At 45.5% G+C, this 14,808-nt stretch overlaps 1 protein-coding gene across 1 annotated transcript in view; it reads right to left on the bottom strand.

Annotated features, from left to right (window-relative positions):
- The window catches only part of cdk5rap2 (CDK5 regulatory subunit associated protein 2), a gene marked incomplete at both ends in the record, with an annotated part of 69,150 nt that overhangs the window by 42,774 nt on the left and 11,568 nt on the right, over positions 1-14,808 (bottom strand). Inside the window, 7 exons of the mRNA XM_080529367.1 lie at positions 4,014-4,067; positions 5,063-5,216; positions 10,430-10,590; positions 11,392-11,515; positions 11,759-11,835; positions 13,768-13,878; positions 14,724-14,785. Coding sequence (XP_080385493.1) covers positions 4,014-4,067; positions 5,063-5,216; positions 10,430-10,590; positions 11,392-11,515; positions 11,759-11,835; positions 13,768-13,878; positions 14,724-14,785 — 743 coding nt within the window. The remainder of the gene's footprint in view (positions 1-4,013; positions 4,068-5,062; positions 5,217-10,429; positions 10,591-11,391; positions 11,516-11,758; positions 11,836-13,767; positions 13,879-14,723; positions 14,786-14,808) is intronic.

Genomic DNA, 14,808 nt, shown 5'->3' on the forward strand with positions numbered 1-14,808 from the left:
GAAAATGTCTGAAATGATTGTGCTCTGTGACCTGCCCCTCTCCTTTGTTGACAATGTGGGATTCCGCCTTTTTATGGCTCACGCTGTACCTAAATACAAAATACCAGGTCGCAAATACATCACGGAGACGGCCGTCCCTGCCCTCAATAAGAAGGTGACTGAGCATGTTTCAGATAAGCTAGGAAAGGTGCAGGCCATCAGCTTCACTACGGATATTTGGACCAGCGACGTCTCCCCACTGTCCCTGCTTAGTTTAACTGCTCACTGGGTGGACTCCGAATCATACAACCGGGAAAGCGTTGTGCTGCATGCAAACGAGTTCAAGGGGTCCCACACTGGTGAAGCAATTGCAGAAGCAATTGAGAGTAGGGGTGGGACGATTAGAAAATGTAATGTCACGATTATCGTGGGCAAAATAATCGCGATCCACGATATTATCGCGAGAATGAAAAAAAAAAAAAAAAAAAGAAGAAACTTTTTTTTAGAATGCCAATAAAACACACTGTAATCACTTTAACTTAGATTTTGTTGTATTTTTATTGAATCATGTTAATAACATTAACATCATTTTAAAAACATCTTGACAAAAATAAAAATCTTTAATAAAATCTTAAATAAGGTAATGATAAATTATAAGGTATCACTGCATAAATAAAGGAAAAAAATACTGTCAAACAAAACTTGAACACTGACACTTTTCTGTCATCAAACTGAGTGCTAGCCTTGTGGCTTAGAGACGTGAAAGCTTCAAGATAGGTTAAAGTGCAAAAATGTCAACATGTTCACTTTTTCTGCCTTTAGCTGTGCTCGGAGAGGTGTGAGTATGTGCCCACTGGCACTAAACACTCTCTCTGAAGGAACACTAGTTGCAGGTATGCATAGAAGCCTGCGTGCAACCCTGGAAAGGTGAGGCAATGGACACGGGGCCGTACAGCCATGGTGAGAAGGCTAGCATACGTTAGTGACTGACTGACAAGGCTGACTTGACAGTCACGTTACCCATGCAGGCTGAACAATCGCGCGAGACAAATTTCTGTGAGGATATTCACGCGCGGCTCATGTGAGAAATCTCAATTATATTACTATTTATTTATAACATACGATTATTACATCCTCCCTCTCGCCAGTTTGGGGCAACATAGACTTCTCCCCTGGTGCCACGGATAGGGGTTTCAAGCGGTGGGACAGCAAAGGGATGGTTACTATCGGACATTTATATGATACGGAAATACTACTTTCATTTGACCAATTATGTAAGAAATATGACCTACCACGAAATGAGTTTTTCAGATACCTTCAGATACGAAGTTTTTTAAATAGCCAAAAAGACACTGGCCTCTGTCACCAACCCTCTCCGCTGGAGGAGATAGTCTCTGCTGGAAAGACGAGAGGCATTCTGGGGCTTGGGTATAGAGCACTTTCGAAATATGATAAAGGCAAACCTGCATTTACGCCCAAAGACTGGAATAATGACCTGAACATTAATACTGATGCAGCAACTTGGTCACTAATATGGCAATCGGCAAACGACATCTCAATCTGTAATAGGACGAAGGAAACGCAATTTAGACTACTACAACGTTTGCAGATTACTCCCCAACTTAGACATAAAATGGATCATAACAAATCGGAAATGTGTACAAAGTGTATTACCGAGGTTGGGAGCTTTGTTCATTGTGTTTGGACTTGTAGATATATAGATGATTACTGGAAAGGTATAGTGGATAAAATTCATCTAATTCTAGATGTTACATTGGATAAGGACCCCATGTGTCTATTGTTTGGGTTGCCAGACAAACAACTTAAAAGTATGCATTCCAAAAGACTTCTGTGTATCCTCACTTTTTGTGCAAGGAAAAATATATTGCTGAAATGGATAGACTGCAAACCGCCTACAATAGCTGGATGGCACAAGGTAATTTTTGATATGATTCCTATGGAATATCTGACATATAAGTATAAGTGTAAGATAAAGACATTCTATAAGATTTGGTCTCCGTTCTTAGATTATATTGGTACCAGACTGGCTGCCATTGTAATGAAAGGTTTGGTGGATTACACTCAAGAAAGTACACAAGACTAATGTGTAACAGATCTACAATGTATGGGTCACAATATTATTTACTGTGCTGGTGTTGTGCTGCCGCTGTGTTTAGGACTGTAAGACATGGATGCTGTCTCCGATGGGGGTGATCCCCCCATATATTATGGCATTTGTTGTCATTTTCTTTTCTGTTTATTTCTGATATGTGACATGGCCTCCTCCCCCCCTGTTTTTTTGTTTTTGTTTTGTTTTGTTTGTCTTTGTTTTTTGTTTGTTAGTTTGTTTAAAAAAAAAAGAAAAGAGAAAGAACATGTTCTGTTATTGTTTATGGACAATGTACTGCATAACAAAGTGCAAAACTAGTTTTCTACTATTAATGGGACAATAACCTCCCCCACGGATACTAGTTGTTGTTGTTATGTCCTGTTGTGTACATGTCTCTGTGAAACTCAATAAAAATATTAACAACAACAACAAAAAACACACATAGGTCACATACATTAATACATACAATAAAAACAGACAGATCAAATCATGATACAGGTGATGGTACTCCTGCTGGGCATTGCTGCCTGACGCACCTCCAACAGTGCCTTTAGAACAGGTGTGCTGTGACACCTCACTGAACACCTATGTGGGCCTAACTGGGTCATCAGCTGGGGACCACTAGTCAGACAAAGCAGTGTTTATCAAATGTAGTGCCTATTTAAAAAGTCCAGTCATTTAAAAAAATTAAAAAAATAAAAAAAATAAAAAACGATTATGACGATTATTCAACTAATTAAAATTCTCCACGATAAAGTTATCGCGGGTGTTTTTATCGCGATTAACGATAAACACGATAATCGTCCCATCCCTAATTGAGAGTATGCTGCTTAACTGGAACATCTTCAGGTTTTGAGCAGTGCCAGACTAAGTGTTAGCAATAATTTTACATCGAGGTGAGTATGCGGCTCAAAAAACATGTTTTTTTGTTTTGTTTTTTCAAACGCCGTGGTATCGGATCGGTACTCGGTATCGGCAAGTACTGCACGGTCAGGTATCGGTATCGGGATCAAAAAATGGTATCGGAACAACACTATGTACAATGACATTATCTAGACCCACAAAAAACACAGCATGGCTACCATGACTGCTACCTGCCCTTGCTTTGCCGCCTTGAAATATTTTTAACCTTAAAATTGTTGTGTACGCTGCTAATATTTTTTTGTCATGTATGAATTATCGCTTGTCATGTAAGTTCTGCAGTTTTTCAGTGGGGCCTTGGCTCCACTGCAAGCATGAATTAATAAAATCAAATCAAATCAAATCAAATGCTTAACACATAAAGCATGCCATTGCATTTCATCTCGAGACCCACAGGCAAGGTCTTCCTGAGAGTGATAGACTACGTCTGTTGTGTGTCACACAGCAAAGTAGGACACATTGTATCGTGTGTGTGTGTGTGTGTGTGTGTGTGTGTGTGTGTGTGTGTGTGTGCGTGTGTACTTGACCGACTTTACACATTAACACAGGAGACAGATGAGTGGATAGCTAATGCCTGGAGGGTGTACTGTGACCCATCTGAAAATAAAGGAGCTGTACAATAACCCCAATCACATGGAGATAAGTGAACGCAGGTCAAACACTCAAACTCCTACGGCTCCAATTTGCTTCCATTAAAGATCATTGCTAAACACTAAGTGGCAGCGTTGGTAATTCCATTCAGCAAAGTTTCAGTTTGGTGTATAGGTGGAGGGGGGCAGGTCTCCAGCAATGAGGGTGTGGTGATAACTGAATATGACATGAAGATGCCTGTTTTCCTCTACAAAGAGGACTGCACTGCAAATGTTGGAAACGGATAACGGAGCGACCAAAGCGGTCTTTGCACATGGTTTAGTGTTCCAGCGCTCCAGAGCCCCTAGAGGTCAGAGAAGCTGCAGGACATCAGTGTGGAACCAACAGAGACATTGAATAAAGGCAGACCAACCTCCTGGTGCCTCTCAGTCCTGCCCTTCTCTCTGCCCAGCTCCTCCCTCAGGGCCTGTAAGGCAGCAGAACACACACACACACACACACACACACACACACACATCATCACACCAGGAGGCCTCCCACTGGAACTCACTGAGGGACCAATCAAACTTGAGATCTGTGTGTGTGATTCCACTGACTTTCATGTTAGACTTTCAATCACACAAACAGATATCAATGGAGTGTGGAGCAAAAGCATAGAGATAGAACTGTTCCATCCCTGTGAGTTACACATCCAGGTATATGTGACACGGTCTGGTGAAAAGGTCTGCATGTCGGCAATTCAAAGCCGATTCAAAAGGTAAATCGTTTTTTTCATATTACAAAAATGTAAGTGTTGAAGAGCCCACTCAATATAACAAACAACAGTTTTAGGATCACTATATATACTTATCATTTGTGAATTGGATTCACTGTATCACGTCCCGTCCTGCTTCAGGCTACTGGGTAAGTGATATATGGCTTATAAACAAATGTACGTTTTAGGACGTGTTGAAAAGCAAGGACTGTGTAATTATCTAATCATAATAATACTCTAATTATGTGTAGTTATGTGTTTTTAGCATGTTGATGTTCTATCAGCATGTTGTGATGAGCTAAATATGCAGTTAGATGTTCATAGCGATGTTCCTTCTTAGCTGCTATTAGCTGCCAACACAATGGTAGCAAATGCGTGAGTTTTGATTCACAGCGAGTTTCTCCGGTATTTGGTTTGAGTTGTACCAACATTCGAATAAGCATATCCTCTTCAACTATTTTCAATTTCATACAATTCAAATGTCATACAATTTCAATGTATGATACACCATTTGAAAGCTTCCAATCTGCACTTTCATAATCTGGAAAACACTGAAAAATGACCTCGCCCTACTTGAGGACTGTTTCACCAGACCCTGTCACATATCTCAAGCTAGGATTCTGCCTGTTGGACTGGGAGAGTGCACAGAGATAATAGCTAACATGATCCTCTACTCACAACCACAAATGACAAGAATCCCACAGTACCTGAAGTTCCTCATCTCTTTGGCCAACCAGAGCAGAGAGTTGTCTGACGTGGTCAGTGGTTGGTGCATCCGTCCCCTGGTCTCTGCTGTTCCTCTGTAGCTGTTGAATCACAGCTTCCTGGTTCTGCACTGATATTCTCAGCTGCTCTATGACACTAAAGAGACCACAGACCACAGGACAGGCAAAATGCATTTTAGATTAAGTGAGAAAAGCTATCTTTCTGTTAGCCTGAGTAAGTCAACTTAATCTTGTTTAAATCATTGTATTTTTGGTAGCTGTGTTCCTAGTAGGAGGTGGTGGTGGTTGTTGTTGTTGAAGTTGAAGTTAGTTTCTATTGAAAGCAATTATGTTTGAAGGCTATTGCTGTCAATTTGCACTGGGTGGAGTTTCAACTTTTCTGCAATTATGTCTGCCTGGTTAGCTCTGACACTGTCAAATACATTTTGGACTAAGTGAGAGGAGCTATCTTTTCCCTAACCTGAGTAAGTCAACTTAATCTTGTTGAAATCAGAATCAGAATTATTTTTATTGTCAAGTATATTCTCACACAGGAAATTGACTTGGTGTGGTTGGTGCATAAGACATAGAGCAATATAATAAAAACACCACAACAACAATGTAATAAACAACACTATATAAGCAAAGATCGTTGTGTTATTGGTAGCTGTGTTGCTGGTATGAGTTGTTTGTTGTTGTTAAGGCTGTGTGACCTGGGGGGTATTCCATCAACGTCGCTAAAGGAAAATCGAATCTCAAGTCTCTCTAATTTCAGAGACAATTCGGTCAACCCTCCTCAACCCTCCTCCTCCCTCCTCAACCCTCCTCCTCCCTCCTCAACCCACCTCCTCCCTCCTCCTCCCTCCTAAACACTGCTACCTCCCCTCCCCAACACTGCTACCCCCCCTCCTAAACACTGCTACCCCCCCTCCTAAACACTGCTACCTCCCCTCCTAAACACTGCTACCACCCCTCCTAAACACTGCTACCCCCCCTCCTAAACACTGCTACCACCCCTCCTAAACACTGCTACCCCCCCTCCTAAACACTGCTACCTCCCCTCCTAAACACTGCTACCACCCCTCCTAAACACTGCTAACCCCCCTCCTAAACACTGCTACCACCCCTCCTAAACACTGCTAACCCCCCTCCTAAACACTGCTACCCCCCTCCTAAACACTGCTACCACCCCTCCTAAACACTGCTACCTCCCCTCCTAAACACTGCTACCTCTCCTCCTAAACACTGCTACCACCCCTCCTAAACACTGCTACCACCCCTCCTAAACACTGCTACCTCTCCTCCTAAACACTGCTAACCCCCCTCCTAAACACTGCTACCACCCCTCCTAAACACTGCTACCACCCCTCCTAAACACTGCTACCCCCCTCCTAAACACTGCTACCCCCCCTCCCCAACACTGCTACCCCCCCTCCTAAACCAGCGGGGCCGGATGGCGTCCTGGGACGGGTGCTGAGAGACTGTGCCGACCAGCTGGCCGGGGTTTTCACCAACATCTTTAACCAGTCCCTGTCCCAGGCCACCGTCCCACCCTGCCTGAAAACCTCAACTATCATCCCAGTCCCGAAGAAAAGCACGGTGAGCTGCCTAAACGACTACCGCCCAGTGGCTCCCCGCCGGGGAGGCCTGCTAGCAAGGCTAAGGAGAAGCCCAAACAAACCAGCTTTACCAAGCATTTTCCTCTCTAACGTCAGATCCCTGACGAACAAGATGGATGAACTGAGACTACAGGTGGCTAAAAACAGCATCGTAGGGGATAGCTGTGTGATTATTCTGACCGAAACCTGGCTAAATGACAACATTGTGGACGCTACTGTTAGCTTAGAGGGGCGCACGCTACATCGCGCCGACCGAACGGAGCGTAGCGGGAAGTCAAGAGGAGGTGGGATCATAATATCGACGAAGGATAGCTGGTGCTTAAACACGAAAACTGTAAGTAGCCACTGCTCCCCAGACCTAGAATACTTGACTGTTAAATGCCGACCCACATACCTCCCTAGGGAGTTTAACGCGGTGCTAATTACATGTGTGTATATAGCGCCTAGCTCAGACAGCAAAGTAGCATTGGCGCGACTATATGACGTCATTAGTAGCCAACAAAGCACTGATCCACAGGCTATTCACATCATAGCGGGGGACTTTAATCATGTCGACCTGAAGGCAGTACTACCCAAGTTCTATCAGCATGTAAAATGTGCAACGAGAGGAGAAAAAACACTGGATAAGGTATACACCAACATCAAACGTGCTTACAAGGCTAGTCCGCTAGCTCATCTAGGCATGTCTGACCATGTGTCAATCCTCCTGATTCCTGCATACACTACAATGGGGAAAAGTGCTCCCACCACCACTAAGACTGTCAGAACCTGGCCAGAAGGGTCCGCTCCACTGCAGATCTGCCTAAATGACACCCTATGGCAGGAATATGAGCATGAGGACCTGGAACAGTACACGTCGTCGGTTCTGAACCACATAGTGAACTGCACCAACTCAGTCACCGTGGACAAACGGGTCCGGGTCTACCCCAACACGAAGCCATGGATGACTGGGAAGGTCCAAAAACTGATAAATGAGAGGGACAACGCCTTCTTCGCAGGGAAGCGCACACCGCTGTACAGCTCCACCAGGGCCAACCTAAAGCGCGGCATCAAAGCGGCCAAGGCAGAGCACAGAGAGAAGATTGAGGAATGCCTCCTGAGCAACGACTCCAGGCGGATGTGGCAGGGGGTTCAGCAGATGACAAACTTCAGAGCCAACAGGCTCACAGCCGCAGAGGACGACCCCCTGCTGGCGGGAAAGCTGAACACCTTCTACGCCCGGTTCGACGAGGGGCGAACGGAGGTAACCACAACACAAACACCACTCTCTCCAGCTCTCAGCAGCCTCACCCTCACAGAGCATGAGGTGAGACGCGTACTGAAGGCGGTGGACCCCAGGAAAGCCTCGGGGCCGGATGGCGTCCTGGGACGGGTGCTGAGAGACTGCGCCGACCAGCTGGCCGGGGTTTTCACCAACATCTTTAACCAGTCCCTGTCCCAGGCCACCGTCCCACCCTGCCTGAAAACCTCAACTATCATCCCAGTCCCGAAGAAAAGCACGGTGAGCTGCCTAAACGACTACCGCCCGGTGGCACTCACACCAATCATCATGAAGTGCTTCGAGAAACTAGTCCGGGCCCACATACTCACACGCCTCCCGCCCAACCTGGATCCATACCAGTTCGCCTACAGAGCCCACAGGTCCACAGAGGACGCCATAGCGACGACTCTCCACGCCACTCTATCTCACCTGGAGAGGGGAAACAGCTACGCGAGACTGCTCTTCGTGGACTTCAGCTCCGCCTTCAACACCATCCTTCCAGACAGGCTAGTGACCAAACTACTAGACCTGGGTCTATCACACTCTATATGTGCGTGGATCAAGGACTTCCTGACCGACCGCCCCCAGAGGGTGCGGGTGGGCCCCCACACCTCCACAGCCCTCAGCCTCAGCACTGGGTCCCCCCAGGGCTGCGTGGTAAGCCCCATCCTCTACAACCTCTACACCCACGACTTCACCCCCGTCCACCCCAGCAACTACATCGTAAAGTTTGCAGACGACACCACCGTGGTGGGATGTATCTCGGGGGGGGACGAGGCGGCGTACAGGGATGAGGTAGAGCAACTGAGCAAGCTGTGCAAGGTTAACAACCTGCTGCTAAACAAGTCAAAGACCCAGGAATTCATCGTAGACTTCAGGAGGAAAAAGTCCGAGATCCAGCCCCTGCTCATCGACGGAGAGAGCGTGGAGAGAGTCTCAACCCTCCGATTCCTGGGACACAACATGCGGGATGACCTGGCCTGGAAGGACAACACAAAAGGCACCATCAAGAGGGCACAACAGCGGCTATACACCCTGAGATGCCTCAGGAAAGAACACAACAAGCAGGAGATACTGGTGGCCTTCTACCACGGCGCAGTGGAGAGCATCCTCACCTACGGCATCTCCAACTGGTTCCACAGCTGCACAACAGCGGAGAGAAACGCGCTACAGAGAGTCGTGAGAACAGCACAGAAGATCACCGGCGCCCCCCTCCCCTCTCTGGAGGAGCTGTACAACACACGCTGTCTCAGGAGGGCCTCCAAGATCTCCAGGGACCCGACCCACCCTGGGCACGTACACTTTGTCAAGCTGCCCTCGTACAGGAGGTACAGGACCCCGGCCGCTAAGACAAACAGACTGAAGGACTGCTTCTACCACAGGGCCGTCAAGGCCCTGAACACAGAAAAGGCCTAAGTTCTGGGCCCAGGACAGTCCGGACGGATTGTATGGCAGCTAGTGCTGAGGCACAAACATGTACATTTTCAAGCCTGCAAACTGTGACACTTTAAAATAATGTGAAAAAATACTTTTGTGCAATATGACAACCCTAGTTGACTATCTGTGCAGTATAGTACAGTGGATTGTGTACATAGCCTTTATTGATGTAAACCAGCTCCTTACCTTCTTGTGATTTTATGCTTTTATGCTTTTTCTAAAATGTGTTCTTTTTTTCCCTTTCCTAACACCAGGGGAGCCACCCCTCCTAAATTTCGTTGTTTGGTACCTGTACTGTAGCAATGACAAATAAAGTCCATTCCATTCCATTCCAAACACTGCTACCACCCCTCCTAAACACTGCTACCCCCCTCCTAAACACTGCTACCCCCCCTCCTAAACACTGCTACCTCCCCTCCTAAACACTGCTACCTCTCCTCCTAAACACTGCTACCACCCCTCCTAAACACTGCTACCCCCCTCCCAAACACTGCTACCCCCCCTCCTAAACACTGCTACCTCTCCTCCTAAACACTGCTACCTCCCCTCCTAAACACTGCTACCCCCCCTCCTAAACACTGCTACCCCCCCTCCTAAACACTGCTACCACCCCTCCTAAACACTGCTACCTCTCCTCCTAAACACTGCTACCCCCCCTCCTAAACACTGCTACCTCCCCTCCTAAACACTGCTACCCCCCCTCCTAAACACTGCTACCTCCCCTCCTAAACACTGCTACCTCCCCTCCTAAACACTGCTACCACCCCTCCTAAACACTGCTACCTCCCCTCCTAAACACTGCTACCCCCCCTCCTAAACACTGCTACCCCCCTCCTAAACACTGCTACCCCCCTCCTAAACACTGCTACCACCCCTCCCAAACCCACTGCACTACGATATTTTATTTGTTCTATTTTCTTCTTCAAGGAGAATTCTCAGTTACTTAGGTTAAATAAATAGATGAACAAATACCCAAACTACTACTACAAACGTACTAGGTTAACACTTAATGAAATATCCAGAATGAATGAATGGCATTGCCTCCGTTGCTACCTGTTCCTCTCCTGTAGAGCCTGCTGCAGGTCGTGGACGGGGGTGGGGACGGGGGTGAAGGTGCCAGCCAGAAGCTGCTTCTCCAGGTTAATGTTCCTCAGCTTCTCCTGCTCTGCAATGGTGGCCATCTTCTCCACCTCCTCCTCGGCCACCCTCAGACCCTGGAGAGACAGAGCAGAAGGGAATGAGCCTCCCATACTACGGCTCTTTGTTGTTACCTCTCCAATCAGCTCGACAAATTGATTCCATGTCTCATATGTAACACGGTAAAAAGGGCTGCATGTCGGCAATCCTCAAATCACGCAAAAACTTTTTGTTTGTTTTGTTTTTTTGCCTTTCTTTTCTCCGCTATTTGGTTTGACATGGGCCAAAATTCAAATAAGCATATCTTCTTCAACTATTTTCAGATTTCAATGTATAACACAACAATTGACTGTCACATATTCATAGATTTACTATGCTTGCTGAATGCAGGGTTCCCACACCTTCTGAAACATCAAATTCAAGCACCTTTCAATGGCTTTCAAGACTCAATTCCCTCAAATTCAAGGACCCAACACAGCATAGTTTGAGACAGACCTGGATGAGAATTGATATAATAGGAACTATCCGCTCACAAACAACAATTAAAAAGAGAGGCTTGAATGTGTGAACACTAGATGGCCTCTTGCCTTCTCTACCAAAGCACAGCAAAACAATATATCGTGAAATATGTGTAAAGTTAAGCAATACAGAGACCTATTTACTAGTTGACGAGCTAAGTAAACCTTTTTTGAATAGAGAGAGGGGAATTCAAGCACTTTCAATGATCCATGTCTATTTTCAAAAACGTTTAAGACCTTGATTTCTTTTTCTCAAGTTCACAAACTTTCAAGTATTTCAAGGACCCGTGGGACCCCTGTGAATGAATGTTAGGATGGACTCCTAGCTTGGCTGTTATTCTAGCTCCTAGCCCAGCTCACCTGCTCCAGATCACCAATCCTCTTGTTGAGTTTGTCCCTGAGGGCATCCATCTCTCTCTGGCCACGCTCTCTGGCACGCAGCGTGTCACTGGACTCTCTGATAGCCAAACTCTCCAATGCTTTCCTGGAGGAAGACACATGGAACATAACATGCAAACGGTCAGTGATGATTTCTGACTGCCTGTCCAGGCTTAGTGATACTGACTGATGATGACAGGGAAATTTGATAAGTCAAAATGTCAATCACGACTACATTTTAATGACAATCAGAACTACTGTTGAACTAAGTGATGACATCAGTGATAAGTGAAGGGTAAAAGACAGCGTCTGCGCAGAGCGATTGACAGCATGGGTGGACTGTACTCACGATGCCGACACCAGTAGATCCTGCTTCTCTGCCAGCTCTCTCTTCATAGACTCCGCCTCCACTTTCAGCTCAATGTTCTGGGAGGGGCAATCAAGTAGAGTCAAACCCTGATTCATTCTCATGCTGTTCCATTCTCAGATTACACCAAAAAGCACCCATAGTTAACATAACTAGCCAGTAGATATTCTGGAAACAGTACCGTTGAGTGAAGTGCAACCAAACGCTACCTACTGCAAGACGTGTTTAGAGAAGCAAATCTCCTACAAAAAAACAAGTCCTTCACCCATTATAGTTTGGGATGCGTGTAGCTACAATGAAACACATTTAGTGAATTGATGCTCAAACACAGGTGAATAATTATAGAGTAGGGGTACACGTATTTGTGACAAACATCTTCGGTATGGGTGATTCGGTTCGGTACACATGTGTACCAAACGAATGCAGCGTTCTTTGAAGTAACCTCAGCCAGTACGCATGCGCAGTTGCGCACACATGTCACAAGGTGCGTTTCCATAAAACATTCTGATTCGCATCAGTTTGAGATGATTCGCATGAGAAATTTTATGGAAACGGCTTGATTCGCTTTCACTCGATGCGAATCACCTCTAATTCGCACAAAGTCGATACGCTCGCTTGCAGTGGTTTTTTGCCTTATGTGAATCTGACAAACCCTGGCCCATTTTGCGCAACAAGTGGAAGAGTTTGAAGCAGCGGAGAGAGGGTTGCCAGATGGGCTGGTTTTTGGTAGATTTAGCGTTTTTTAGACTGGTTAGGCTCGAAATTGTCAATCCCATCTGGCAACCCTGAGAGGAGAGACTACAGATAGTATGTTTACAGATATCGCACTGCTGGAGATGCACACCACACTTTGTTTAAAGAAATAAAGCTTTATTGTACTTTTAAAAATATTTCGTATGTGTTTTTGCATTGCAATTGGGAGAGTTCTTTACATCAAACTACATACATGTAAATACTGACGAAATACTCTGACGAAATGACGTTTTACGTAGCCTAGCTTATTCGCTCCAACCAAGTTAATGGAAACGCTCCACATTTCATGATTTGCATTTCAAAATTCGCTTAACTTTTATGGAAACACACAGCTTGATTCACATTTCCGAAATTCGCTTAACTTGTATGGAAACACAACTACAGAGAGTTTGTCAGTAGTTTAGTTTAGGGAAAATTACGGTTTCTCAGTTACCTACAATGACGATGGACAAAGACAGGTGGATCGGAGCAAAGCTCTCTCTCTAGCCTCTCTAACAATTCAGACCAGGCCAAAGCAATAACAAACGCCATAGGTGTTTCTATAGCAGCGGACCATACTCCGTTGGGGAGAACACAGGTTTTAAACACACACAAATCATATCAGCTCTTTGTAAACAAGCACAAACTACAGTTGTCCACGACTTATCCAAGGCACCTGCTATCGATCTCACAACCAATGTGTGGACATCTAGGGCCACCGAATTACAGTAACTGAGCACTACATCACAAATGTATATGTTTTGTGAATTGTTATCCTGCTGTACCGAAAACGTATCGAACCGTGACTTTAAAACTGTAGTACGTCCCGAACCGAAATGTTTGTGTACCGTTGCACCCCTATTATATAGCATGAACTGGAAAAGACTGCGAAACGGTAATGCGAAAATGGAATGATCAATGTGGGGATGTTGGGCTCTAAGCAGCTGTGGGGCACCAGGGCAGTGAGGTCAGGGTGGAACAAAGCCCTGTTGTATGCAGGGCTGGGACCATGTGGTCATTCTTACTGTTACATCCCCATTAGGAAGAACAGAGTCACATATGACATTATGACACCAAAGGCTGTGAATTACGGAAAATGGAACACCCACCCACCCACCCACCCACCCACCGACAAAACACACACAATAAACACACACAATAAACACACAAACAAACACACAAATAAACACACACAATAAACAAACACAATAAACACACACAATAAACACACACAATAAACACACACAATAAACACACACCGTTCTATAAACGTCCTCTGTGGACGTGTCACATCTCTGCTGCCTGTGCTCCTCCATGAAGTAAATGCGCAGCTTCAGATTGAAGTTCTCCTTCTTCAGAGCGGTAATTTGCTGTGGGCAGAGCAGGAACACACACTTATATAATCTCTCATTTGGAGTGGGAAGGAAAGCTTTATTGGACATAAATATCACACTTAAAGATGCATTTGATTCTTCTGTGGAAGGCAGGACCGTTTATTTCAGTGACTTTTGTAGTAGATAACAATAATCCAAATAAACGAGGTCAAAATGACAGAGAGCAGCTGAGCATCTAATCCTGGAGAAAAGGCAGCTACTGGCCATACTTCAGTGGAGGAAGGTAGAGAGAGGGGGAGCTAGCACAGTACTGTAAGCTTGCCCTTTTTGAGTGCTAGTGGTTAGAGGGAAGGGGAGAGGGAGTGAGTGTGTGTGTGTGTGTGTGTGTGTGTGTGTGTGTGTGTGTGTGGGGGGGGCTGGGGGGGGGGGTGGTTAGTCAGACTGTGCATCATTATGCTGCGGGCCTGTAACAACACACATCTGGGGCTGGGGGAGGCTGGAGTCTTCTAATCAGCCAGCCAGCATTGGGGGAAATCTGAGCATGAAATGCAGCCTTCAGGCTTCTCTCACTCCCCCATACTGGTACAGTAAATGTCCATGTATGGTGATTCTCCCCAGTTTGTCCAGACAGAGAATAAGGTTTATTAAAAGCAGAATATCAGTTTGTCCAGACAGAGAATAAGGTTTATTAAAAGCAGAATATCAGTTTGTCCAGACAGAGAATAAGGTTTATTAAAAGCAGCTGCTGGGATCAGCGTGGGTGCATGCATTCTTTAGAAGATTCATCTAGAATGTTTGTAAATCTCTCATGGCCAGAACCAGGACTAGACTGCTCCATGCTCAGTGTATACACTCAACCCTCAGCTTTTAAAAACACTTACATTCTCATAGTCCTTCATGGTGAAGGCTTTGACAGGAGACATCTTATCTGGGAACGAGGGTGCTGTAAAAAAACAAAAAAACAAT

Source organism: Nansenia antarctica (assembly GCF_963989245.1).
Source record: "Nansenia antarctica genome assembly, chromosome: 4".
NCBI lineage: Eukaryota > Metazoa > Chordata > Actinopteri > Argentiniformes > Microstomatidae > Nansenia > Nansenia antarctica.